Genomic DNA, 11,649 nt, shown 5'->3' with positions numbered 1-11,649 from the left:
GTCAGGAGTGTGTAACTCTTGAACACACTCCCTTTGTAACTATAGGTTTGACATCCCTGGGGCTTGTCTAAGAAGAAAGGTGAAAAGCAACAGATACATCCACCAGGGCTCATTCATTCGATTTATTCCCAGGTTTCTCCTCTTTAAAGAGACCACTTACCAGTTCTTATCCCTCCCCTTAGGCTGAGACAGGTGAGAAGGCATTCGTGAAAGTGGCCACATGACCATGAGGGACAGCTCTCTGGAAAAAGACTTAGCTCAGTTACAAAATAAATACTTCTGGAAGGATTACTGCTCCTCCTGGGCTGTCAAGGCTACCAGTGCTGCCTGTACCTCTTCTGCCTGGGCTGGGGGCAGCAGACAGTCTCGGATGAGAGCCAGAGCAGCTGCCTCTGTTAGGCTGCTGAAGTCCTGGGACATTTTGACAGGGAGGTGCCCGGCCAGCTCACAGAGGGCAACATTGAACGCCTCGCCTTCCTTTACTCCAAAGCTGGGCTTCCGGGCCCACAGAATTACTCGGACCCCTGTAAGGGCTGAGGAAGACGATGTCTTTCCAGGTGGGCCCCCCCGGGTCACAAACAAGTTATGTGCAATCTCGTGGTCAGTCAGATAGTCAGTGGCCCGACAGACCCTGCTTATCAAGGCTTCCAAGTCAGGTCCTGGGCTGCTAGTGTAAAAAAGAAAGCCAGGAGCTGGGAGGGCCTGGAGCAGATGCAGACGGCCCCCAGGGTCCAGGGGTTTGCTGGGGGCCCCCTCCACAGGCAGTCTGTGCGCCAGGTAATAGCCATGCAGGTGGAGATGGTTCACCGAGGCCAGGCCACCTAGGCTGTTGAAGCCAACGCGGAAGCCCGGGTGTGAGCTCAGTAGCACGGCCTCGACCCCAGCCCGCAGTGCCCCTGGCAGCAGGCGCTGGGGGAGCCCTCGGGCGGGCTCAGGTACCAGCAGCACATGGCCCCACTCCAGGGGGCTGACGTTGATCACCACAAGGATATCCTCTTGCTGGAGCACACCAGGGAGATCGGGTTCCCGGTGCAAATGGAAGAGGACTTCTCCTGGCCGGATCTTATTGAAGTTAAACTGTTCAGGGTCAAACGCCTGCCTCACACTCCTGATGTTCTGGGGGCGCCTTCTCTGCACACCTCGCTCCACATTCAGCTGAGCCACAAAACCCACAGCACCAGGGAGGGTTCGGGTCTGCAGCTCCCCTAGGCGGTAACGGAACAGCCCCAGTTCCATCCGCTGCCTCCAGGCCGAGCAGAGTGCAGAGTCAAAGCGAGACAGTGGCAGTGTGTCTGGGAGGCTGGGTGTGTTCCTCGGCCACTGAATCCCTTCTGGCACAAGTTCCTTCTGCCCGTAGACAAAGTCAGGAATGTTGTGTCCTTCCCAGTCCTCAGTGTTTGGAGGTAGCAAATAGGAAGTTTCATTTGAATCATGTGAAATAGCCATGGGGCTGACCTGAAACAATCATAAGAGGCGAAAAATGCATGATGATATCCCATTTCCAGAGATTTTATTTTTATTTTCAAATAACCTTTACTGTTTGTTCTGATTACAAAAAGTTAATACATGCCTTTGGTAAAATATTATGAAAATACAGAAATCACTCATAATTCACTCACCTGCAGATTAGCATATTTTTTTGCTGAATTAAAAATATAAATCAAAATTGTTTTATTTCTATAAATTATATATATTGAGTAAACTTTCTTAATGGAGGAAAAAAATAAAGATAAAATACAACCTTATCCAATGCCCAGGGGAAAATCGCAATTTACGTTTAACCTCAATTTCACATGTAGATGGGTCTTGATTTTTTAACCAACGTTTAACTTGTACATTTAGGTTGTTGCCAATTTTATACTATTATACACAATGTTGTGATGAACATCCTATGCATCTATCTTTGCAGATGTTTTTATTTTCTTTTAAAATAAAATCTTAGTAGATCGCTGGGTCAGAGTAGGCTCACGGCTCAGGTCAAGCTGCCCTCCAGGAAACTGTACCAGTGTTCCAGTACATGAGGATGGCCAGGGTTTCAAAGCTGACTACTCCTTTTGTGAGAATAGCTTTTCCACTGTTGGGTAGTGATTCCAAATGGCCATGCGTAGAATCATTTGGGTGAGGATGTCCCAATGTGTGCATAAGTGCCCTGGGTCAATCCTTTAAGGTAGAAATCTATGCCTATCTTCATCTTCCACTGGGCCCCGGGAGCCCTGCAGACCCAGAGGTGTCAGGGAGACAGCCTGCTGTTGGCCCAGATAGGACTTCAGAACAAGGTTTACCTCAATAGTTGCTTCAGAACAAGTTTTGGTATCCTCAGCTCTGCTGGTCCAGAAACTTCACATTAATAAAATACAAAACATACAAAATGACATATTAAAAGTCAAACTGAGTTTAATGGGTATAGAGTTTTAGTTTGTAAGATGAAAAAGCTCGAGAGATTGGTGGCAAAACAATGTGAAAATACTTAACACTACTGAACTATACTTAGAAATAGTTCTTCCAAAAGAATTAAAAGCAGGGTATCAAAGAGGTATCTGTACATCCATGCTCATAGCAGCATTATTCATAATAGCCAAAAGGTGGAAATAACCCAAGTGTCCAACAAAAGAATGGATAAACAAAATGTGGTATATACAGACAATGGAATATAACTCAGCCTTAAAGAGGAAGGAAATGCAGACATATGCTGTAACATGGATGAACCTTGGGGATATCATGCCAAATGAAATCAGCCATAAAAGGACAAAAATTGTATGATTCCACTTATATAAGGTACCTAGAGTGGTCAAATTCATAGAGACAGAAAGTAGAATGGTGGTTCCCAGGGGTCGTGGGGAGGTGAGACTGAGGAATTGTTTATTGACTAATGGGTCTAGAGTTTCAGTTTTGCAAGATGAAAAGAGTTCTGGAGATTGGCTACCAGACAGTCTGAATATACTTAACACTATGGAACTATACACTTAGAAATGGTTACAGTGTTAAATTTTACACTAAGTGTTTTTTAACCACAATTTTAAAAAGGTCAAGATGGTAAATTTTATATTATATAATTTTACCACAATTAAAAAAAATTTTAAGTGAGTCTCAAAATAGATTTCAGAAATCCAGTAATTTGCTGAGCTAAACTTAAGACAGTATTCACTTACTCTCTCATTCATTCATTAATTTATTCAGGTTCAATGCCTATCTCATCCCTACTGCTGACATTCTGGGGGCACGTCTTCCAGGCACCCTGCTCCATGTTCAGCTAAGCCACAAAACCCAAGTACTTATGGAGTAATGCTGTGTATGAGGCAATGAGGACACGGTCACAAATAAGGAGAACAAAGTCCCTATCCTTATGGCACTTACATCCTGGGGTGGAGTCAGATGATAAGCAAAAGGAACACATTGACTCCCCATGGTGATAGCGTTTGGTGGGAAATAAACAAGTGATACAACAGAAGAGGGGGATCAGGGCATCCTACATCTACAAGAGGGTGGGGCAGGGCTCTGAGATGACAGCTGAGCTGAGATATGAAGGATGAGAAGAGGCCCCCAGTGAAGAGCTGAGGAAAGTGTGCTCTAGGCAAAGAAAACTGCAAGTCCAAGGCCCTGAGTTGGGCAGGTGCTCGGCCTGTTCAAGGAACAGAAAACAAGCCAGTGTTACTGGAGCGTGGCTGACAAAGGGGAGATGAGGGCCCCAGATGAAGCTGGAGGGGGAGGCCAGATTAGCTGCAGGGCCTTGGTCAGGAGATGGAATTTTTAATTAATTAATTAATTAATTAATTAATTAATTAAATGGCAGTACTAGGAACTGAACCCAGGACCTTGTGCATGCTAAGCAGATGCTCCACCACTGAGCTATACCTTCCTCCCAGGAGATGGATTTTATTCTAAACAGTAAGAAATCACTGGCAGGTTCTAAGCATGAGGATCGTCTGGTATTTTATAAACCTTTCCTAACTGTTGTGTGGAAAGTGGATTGTAGGGGGAGCAAAGGGGAAGCAGAGACCATTTTGGAGGCCTCTCTGAAGGCCAGGTGAGGGATGAGGGTGACTGGACAACACAGATGGCAATAGAGAGAGAGAGGAGCTGGCGGTATGGGTCATGTTGAAGCCTGAACTAACAGGGCCTGCTGACATGCTGACTCTGGGGACTGACAGAAAGGGAAGAACTGGGAGCAACTCGGCTCCAGGAAGCGGGCGCGGCAGCAGCGGCATTTACAGAGGTGAGGAGGCTGGGGAGGTGGGGTGGGGATAGGGTGACTAGAGGAAGAGAGAGATCAAGAGTTCAGTTTTGATTCTTGAGTTTGAGATGTAGCCTGGGCATCCAAGAGAAGTGGTGTCAGCAGCTGGATAGTCAAACCTGGAGGTCAAGGGTAAGGTCTGGGCTGGGTACAAATTTGGAATAACATTAAAACCCAGGGAGAGGGACCAAGGACCCAGGACCAAGGTGACACCAAAAGACTAAAAATATAAGTAAAGACATATTGGTCAACAGAATCAATTGAAAGTAGGTACAGTTGTAATTAAGTTAAAGTGAACTAGGAGGCAAAGAGTATTACCTAGGAATAAAGAGGAATACTTAAGTGACAAATCATGGTGACCACTGACAGGACAGAATCTTTATAAGAAAGGGACCACTAGTTGCATATCTTTATCATGCCAGCTATGGGCTGGGGGCTTTCCAAATCCGCTTAGGTGACTTTCACAATAAGCCTGTGCAGTGGGTATCATCCCGGGAGAAAGGTGAGAGATTAAGTTTTGGAGGCTGACAAGGTGTCTGAATTGTAGTTCTACCATTCACTAGTGATGTGACCTTGAACCTCTAGAACAAAGTCTCCTCATCATGGCCTCTGGGCTCTCAAGGCTTAGCTGTGCCTCCCTCTCTCAACTCTTCTCATACCCCTCTTTCCCTTGCCTACTCTGCTCCTCACTCTTCCTAAACTTGTTTCTCTTCAGGACCTTGGAGCTTTCTGTTCTTTTGGCCAAAAATACCCTTGTCCCAGATTTTCTTCTTATGGCTGGCTCCTTCAGGTCTCAGATCAAATGTCACTGCCTCAGAGAAACTTCGTGTGGCCATCCTATCTAACATCTCAAGGAAAACAGGAAGAGGAAAACAATACCACAAGCAGGGAAAAAAATGTCTTGGGAAAAAAACTAAACAAAAAAGGTGGAATTCAAAATCCAAGCATTGGCAAAATATGATCAGTGAGCAAACTTGTACAAGATCCAATCAAGAAACAAAATAATTTTATAACAAGCAGCACTAGAAGCTATTTTTAAGTCAGCCAGTTTCATCACTATTTCAAGGGTTGATCAGGCACAGGAAGGACAATCAGCTAACCAGTCTCACCAGGGATGGCTGGCTGACTCAGAATGACTATTTAATAATTTATAATGAGAATCATGCCAAATGGCACAAAATGTTCTTATTGTCTGGTTGGTACAGCCCCTCCTCCATACAGAAATCTACCAGGAAGCAAAATTATAATCAAAAGGTTGTTCAATAAAGAAAGGTTCAGTCAAGTGAGGTGGCTGGGAGATCTAGATCATAGCTGGTCACCACGGCACACAGCCAATTCCCACATTTTCACCATGAAGTGAGAGTCTCAGCAACAAGTCCAGGGATTCGCCTTGGCTGCCCAGCACTCCCTCTCCTCAGTTTAGCACAGGAGACACTGTGACAGCTTCTTGCTCTTTACCTTTAACTAACTGAAGACCAACCCTTTCTTGGACAGAAAGAGCCAACAGTCAAGGGACCACACTCCAGTCACTTGACTAGTTTTGGTATTCCCACTGCTCTGTAGCCTCTACTTTCCGGAATGGGGTATTTCTACAATGGTGGGACTCACAGGTTGATATCTGAGTCTTACTAAGTCACTCTCAGATGATCACCTTATTTTTGGGTGCCGGGAAAATTAGTCACTCAGCAAGCATTTACTCCACAACTGCCACATATCAGGTCCTGGAGATCATGATTTTCATCGCCCCTCATGGGGCATGCAGTCTAGTGGGGGAAACAGACATTAACCCAATCATCACCCAAGCAAATACAGATTGCAAACATGATAGCATGCTGTCCAGAAGCACTGGGTACTCTGCAAGACAGATTCCTAATCTAGTCTAGGGAATCAGGAAAGGATTCCCTGAGGATAAGACAGAAGAGGAACTGAGAGCCCATAGTGGCTGAAACACAGAAAGCCTGAGCAGAAAGAGAAAGAGGCTGAAGTCAGATTACAGAGGGCTGCTATTTGGTATTTAACCCCTTAAAGGCTTTAAACTGAGACTGACATGCTCATATTCAGACTTTACAAAGATCAGCAAGTGGAATGAATTGAAAGAATCAGGAATTAATTCCTACAATTTTGTCAATTATACCTCAATAAAGCTGAAAACAAAAAGAGAATTAATCTCAGCTCCACTTCCTCAACTCAGCACGTTGTAATCCTCACCTTTTGGAATAGTGTAGATTCATTCATTTATGCATGCATCCAATAAATATTGAGAGCCTACTATGTGTCAAGCATTGTCCTAGAGATTGAGAAGGGACAAGGGCAAAGAGGTCAGCTTCAGTCCCTACCTCCCCTGAGCAAGCAGTCTGGGCGCAGGGTGGGGTCAGAGGACAGCAGTGGGGAGCCCTGAAAAACAGCCTTAGATTGGAGGGACTGCTTTCTAAATGCCGGAGCCTGTACAAGTCACTGAACCACACTGAACCTCTGCATTTCCACATTTGTAAAACGAGAACTTACCTTGCAGAACTGTTGTAAGAATCAAGCTAATCATGCGCAGCGCTTGGCATTCAGTGGACCCTCAGTAAACAGCCTCAGTAGGCAGCAAGGTTATGGTTATTTCTGGAGAGGTAGAATGAGGGTTGCAATACATGTATAGGAAGTGCCGGGTGGCAACGTCTCTGGGTGGAAAAGCCCTCGCTCGGCAGACGGGCAAGCGACAGCGTCGGGTCACTCAGCGAGTCTTGAGGTTTTTCGGTTACCCTGGCTCCAGAGACTTCCCTGATGCCCCTTACCAGACTCCGCCCAAGGTCGCCGTGGCCGACACCACCTACTGCAGGTGAGGCGGATGCAGCACGCGACTTCCTGCAGGCTCCGACTCGGGCCATACCGACGTCTTGGCGCCCTTAACGCATGCGCAGCCTGCACGCAAAAAAGCACGAGCCGCGGCCCGCCCCGCCCACCCAGGAGGCGGGGCCGTGAGGCCTGGGCTCCGCCCCGGAGCGTCCGGCCCCGCCCCGGGCCCCGCCTCCAGCTGGCCAGGGACCACCCGGAACCGGGATCCGGCAGGCTGAACCTGGCTGGGAGCGCCTGGAAACTTCAAGGAGGGGGCGGGCCCGGGGACGGTGGCCCCTGGAGCGGTTGCCGCGGGGACCGGGTGGTGACACGGCCCGAGGGCGGAAGTGAGAAAGTTGCCGGCGTCCCGAGACGAGTTGGCGGAGCTGTGCGCGCGGCGAGGCGATGGGGGGCTCTGGCAGTCGCTTGTCCAAGGAGCTGCTGGCCGAGTACCAGGTGCGCGAGACACCGGTCTCTAGGGAGCTTGCGCGCGGCTCTGCGCTCGGGAGAGGGGTTCCTGAGTATCGGCAGGGCGGGAGCGGCCTCTGGCCTCCCGGCGGCCCACTGACCTCCTGTCTTGTTTTGCCTTCCAGGATTTGACGTTCCTGACCAAGCAGGAGATCCTACTGTAAGTCCTTTTCCGAACCTCACCTCCGGGATCCTCTAGGGACGGCTTTCCAAGACGGGGGATGGGGGTGGTTGTCTGTCTTACAGATAGGCACACTGAGGCCCCGCCAGAGGGAGGGGCAAGGCCTGCCTGAGGTCAGCAGTTGAGCCAGAACTGGAGTCCAGGGCCCCCAGCCCTAGGCTATGCCCTGTTCCCAGCGCGCCCGACCTGCCCGCGCCGGCGGCCCCAGCTATGCACCGCGGAGCTACCTCGCAGCCTCCAGCCATAGATGGGCGCTCTTTGACCCCGCGCTCCATTGCTTTCTGCGTAAACGAACTTCCTGTCCCAGTCCGTCAGGGGCTGCTGTAGTTCTGGGCTGCTTTGCCTATTGGCAAAGCCAGAGAAGCCTTGCGGAGTCAGGCTCCTTTCCCCAACTTTACCAGAATAATACAGTAACCGTTAACGCTTATGAAGTACTTCCCATGCGCCAGGAACTGTGCTAAGTGGTTGCCTACATTACCTAACTTAACCCTCACGAGGGAGGTAGATGGACAATGAAACAGGTTCAGATAAGTTTGGTAACTTGCCTAAGACTACACTCTGAATAAGAGGAACCCCTTTCCTAGCCAGGTGCCAGCTTTCTGTGGCCTGGGCAATTGAGTAAGGAGATTCCTGGGCTTCCCTTGGTAAAAAACATCCCAATTGGAATGAGGTTGGGCCTAAGGCGTAGACAGTTCAGGATAGCTGCAGGAGCAGTAAGAGATTCCTGGAAAGAGAATGAGATTTCAACTTAGCTCTTTTTCCACTGGTCTTCAGGGCCAGCTTCTGGCTCCTTCCCGACCTCTCCATCCCTTGGGGAGCTCTAGAACCAGGGCCCAGCACAGTGCCTGGGATACAGAGGGCCCTCAGTAAATACCCATTACAAGAATGGACTCCCAGTCTGTACTGCCTTGTGATATAGCTGCTTTCGGCTTATCATGCCTGAGACTCAGAAGTTCAATGTCTGGGGCTTAGCTCCTCACCTGGTTTATGATGGGTAGCAAGGCAAGGAGTGGGGATGTAATGCACCCAGGAAGGCGCACCAACAGTTTCCCCTCCTTCTGCCAGAGCCCACAGGCGGTTTTGTGAGCTGCTTCCCCTGGAGCACCGGGGTGTGGAGGAGTCACTGCAGGCACGGGTGTCCTTGGAACAGATCCTCAGCCTTCCAGAACTCAAGGTGCCAGCCCCCTAGCCTCCCTCTGCTACTCCTTTTGAGATCATGCCATCACTGGTCCCCATTCTAGTCTTTTATCTGGTTAGCCCCAATTTCCTGGGGGCTAGGGCTTTACCAAAATTATCCAGGGGAATTATCTAGAAGGATGTTTTCAAACTGAGATTCTCAGACATATTCTTGGAGGTTCAAAGAAGTTTTGTCTGTTAAGAGGAGTTGAATTACCTTATTTTGAGAAATCCTATTCCCGAGGTTGATTGCCTTTCCATAGGGCTGCTGGGAAAATTTGTACACAAAGTGACTGGCCTAGTGCCTGTAAGACAGTAAGTGCTCAATTAAATGTGTTTTAAAATAATCAGCCCATCTTCTTCTCTTTGCTTAGGATGCTTTCCTCTTCCTTTTCTGCTGCCAGGCTTGCCTTTGGGTTAAGCTCTGACTGCCAGGAAGCCATCCCTGTCCCTTCCCCAGCTGAGTCACATTGGTCTCCCTGCCTTCCATGCTGGCCCCAAAGTGCTGATCGTTCTCCCCCGCAATCCTGAACTGCTCCCTCCAGTTCTTGGTGGGGTTGGAATGTGTGACTTAGGCTGCGTTCCATGGTGTTCATAGAGGGTTTTCTTGCCTAGGCCAACCCCTTCAAGGAGCGAATCTGCAGGGTCTTCTCCACATCCCCAACCAGAGACAGCCTGAGCTTTGAGGACTTCTTGGACCTCCTCAGTGTGTTCAGTGACACAGCAACCCCAGACATCAAGTCCCACTATGCCTTTCGCATCTTTGGTAAGGACCAGGAGCCGGGTGGAACACTAGCCCTTCCCAAGCGGTCTTTGCAGTGGTACTACTTGGGAGCTGGAGGTCATTCATGGAGCCTTGGAGCTCATCCTGACCACATCCTTTTTGGCTTCCTGTGTCTGCTCTCTAGATTTTGATGATGATGGAACCTTGAACAGAGAAGACCTGAGCCAGCTTGTGAACTGCCTTACAGGAGAGGGTGAGGACACACGGCTCAGCGCTTCAGAGATGAAACAGCTCATTGACAATGTGAGCAGCTGGGCCAGGCTGCTCCGGGGCAGGGAGCAGGAGGGAAGGGTTGGGCTTTGGCCTGAAGCTTTCCCTTTCCCAGATCCTAGAAGAGTCCGACATTGATAGGGATGGAACCATCAATCTCTCTGAGTTCCAGCATGTCATCTCCCGCTCACCAGACTTTGCCAGGTATGACTGTGGTCCCCATCTGCTGCATCGGGTCTGGGACATTATTATGACAGGTGGTACCTGGGGTGAGAGAAAGCCTCCTTCTTCCTCTGAATACCTTACAGTAGCTCTTCTTCTGAAGGGAACTCACAGATATGGTACCTAGCTCATTCCAAAGGGTCCTGGGGGAGAGGTGGGTAAGTTTCGGTTTAGTCCCTACCCTCCTTTTCTAGCAGAAAACCCAGTGCACTCTTCTTTTATTCAGCTCCTTTAAGATTGTCCTGTGACAGAAGCCACAGCGTGTGTCCCAGCACCTTGTCAAAGAACCTTTCCACTACTGAGCTGCGGCCAAGGTTACACCTGTGTTGCCAGGGCCGGCCAAGCTGGCCCAGCCTGGAGCTGGCACTGCGCAGTCTTGCCCGGGGCAGGGGAGGGCCCTCCACGTCAAGGCCTCTCCCCTTCTCACTGCCATTGTTATCCGCTCTGTTTGTGTTTCTACTAATCAATAATAAAGGTTTAGAAGTTTTGAGCCTTTGTGTGACACTAGAAATGCTGGCATGAGGAAGGAGTGGGCTTCCAGGAGCCTTTGATCACACTGGGAATAAGGATCTAAAGAAGGAAGTCAGACTGTGGCTGCCTCCCTACCCTCCTCCCGAGGAGCCAGTGAGGGTGTGAGTACACCGTGAGGGTGTGAGTATGCCAGGGTAGAGCTAGGGATGGAGCTCTTCTGGATCCTGACTGGTGGTGTTTACATGAATTTCTCCACGTGTTAAACTTTATAGAACTGTGTCCTAAAAGAAAAACGTCACTTTTACTGGATGATCCTTTTTAAAACTTTTTTTCTAAGTTAAAAACACACACACACACACACACACACACACACAACCCAAGACCCTGTGCCCCATCCCTGGACTGAGGTAGAGTGAACAAATCCCCTCACCCACCCTCTCACTGTGTTAAAATTCCCACCTTAAGAACCTGGGAGGTGTGGTTGGCCAAGATGGGCTGGCTCTGGCCCACAAGCACCTCAAAGAGGAGGCCTAGAACCTCCCAGAACTCAGAGAACTAGACCAACCTCAGAAAGCAACAGGCCTTTAAGAGGAAGGGCCATGATTCAATTTCAATTCTAGATTTTATTAAAAAAAAATGTAAAGTGCATCTTATTAGAAAAAATATAAAACCCACATAAACTCAGGGCCCCTGTGCTCAGGGCAGTGTCAACATCCCTTAGAGTGGAGGCTGGCAGGGTGTCGGGGTGAACTGGGGGACTGGGTTTGAAGATAGGGCCAGGGTGGGTGTGGGGAAAAAAACACAGGTTTGTAGGCTGGGATAGAGGAAGGCAGGCAACCGTCTCTTCCTGGAATTCTGAGGGAAGGTGAACACTGTCACGTACTCTCTCCTGGGCTCACACTGCCCTCTCTCCTGTGGCCACAGCCTGATACAGGCCGGAGAGGTCCAGGAGGTGGGTCCAGGCCCAGAGCCTCCTGAGGGCTGTGGTGCCAGCACGGCCCTCCGGTCCCTGAGGTGACGGGATGACAGCTGCAACAACCTGGCCAGCTGGCACAGGAGGACCCACCGGAGCCCAGCTGGCCCCGG

The 11,649-nt window shown here is 49.3% G+C and overlaps 2 protein-coding genes across 3 annotated transcripts; one reads left to right on the top strand and one right to left on the bottom strand.

Annotated features, from left to right (window-relative positions):
• Positions 1 to 103: 103 nt before the first annotated feature.
• Positions 104 to 7,116, bottom strand: GDPGP1 (GDP-D-glucose phosphorylase 1). 2 transcript variants are annotated; one of them, XM_010955082.3, is made up of 3 exons: positions 6,737 to 7,116; positions 2,283 to 2,337; positions 104 to 1,455 (listed from the first exon to the last, which is right to left on the bottom strand). In XM_010955082.3, the coding sequence occupies exon 3, from the start codon at positions 1,444 to 1,446 to the stop codon at positions 289 to 291; it is 1,158 nt and encodes a 385-aa protein (XP_010953384.2). In that variant the 5' UTR covers positions 1,447 to 1,455; positions 2,283 to 2,337; positions 6,737 to 7,116; the 3' UTR covers positions 104 to 288. The 2 variants fall into 2 exon arrangements, with proteins under 2 accessions (XP_010953384.2, XP_010953385.2); XM_010955083.3 differs by lacking the exon at positions 2,283 to 2,337 and having other exon boundaries at positions 6,737 to 7,114.
• A 139-nt stretch (positions 7,117 to 7,255) lies between these two features.
• Positions 7,256 to 10,582, top strand: CIB1 (calcium and integrin binding 1). The gene is made up of 7 exons (XM_010955079.3): positions 7,256 to 7,507; positions 7,645 to 7,679; positions 8,766 to 8,874; positions 9,492 to 9,642; positions 9,785 to 9,903; positions 9,986 to 10,074; positions 10,319 to 10,582. The coding sequence occupies exons 1-7, from the start codon at positions 7,457 to 7,459 to the stop codon at positions 10,338 to 10,340; spliced, it is 576 nt and encodes a 191-aa protein (XP_010953381.1). The 5' UTR covers positions 7,256 to 7,456; the 3' UTR covers positions 10,341 to 10,582.
• Positions 10,583 to 11,649: the final 1,067 nt, after the last annotated feature.

The sequence above is a fragment of the Camelus bactrianus genome, chromosome 27 (genome assembly GCF_048773025.1).
Source record: "Camelus bactrianus isolate YW-2024 breed Bactrian camel chromosome 27, ASM4877302v1, whole genome shotgun sequence".
In the NCBI taxonomy this organism is placed as follows: Eukaryota; Metazoa; Chordata; class Mammalia; order Artiodactyla; family Camelidae; genus Camelus; species Camelus bactrianus.
The sequence above is the reverse complement of the archived record's forward strand: the minus strand, read 5'-3'. Positions and strand labels throughout refer to the sequence as shown.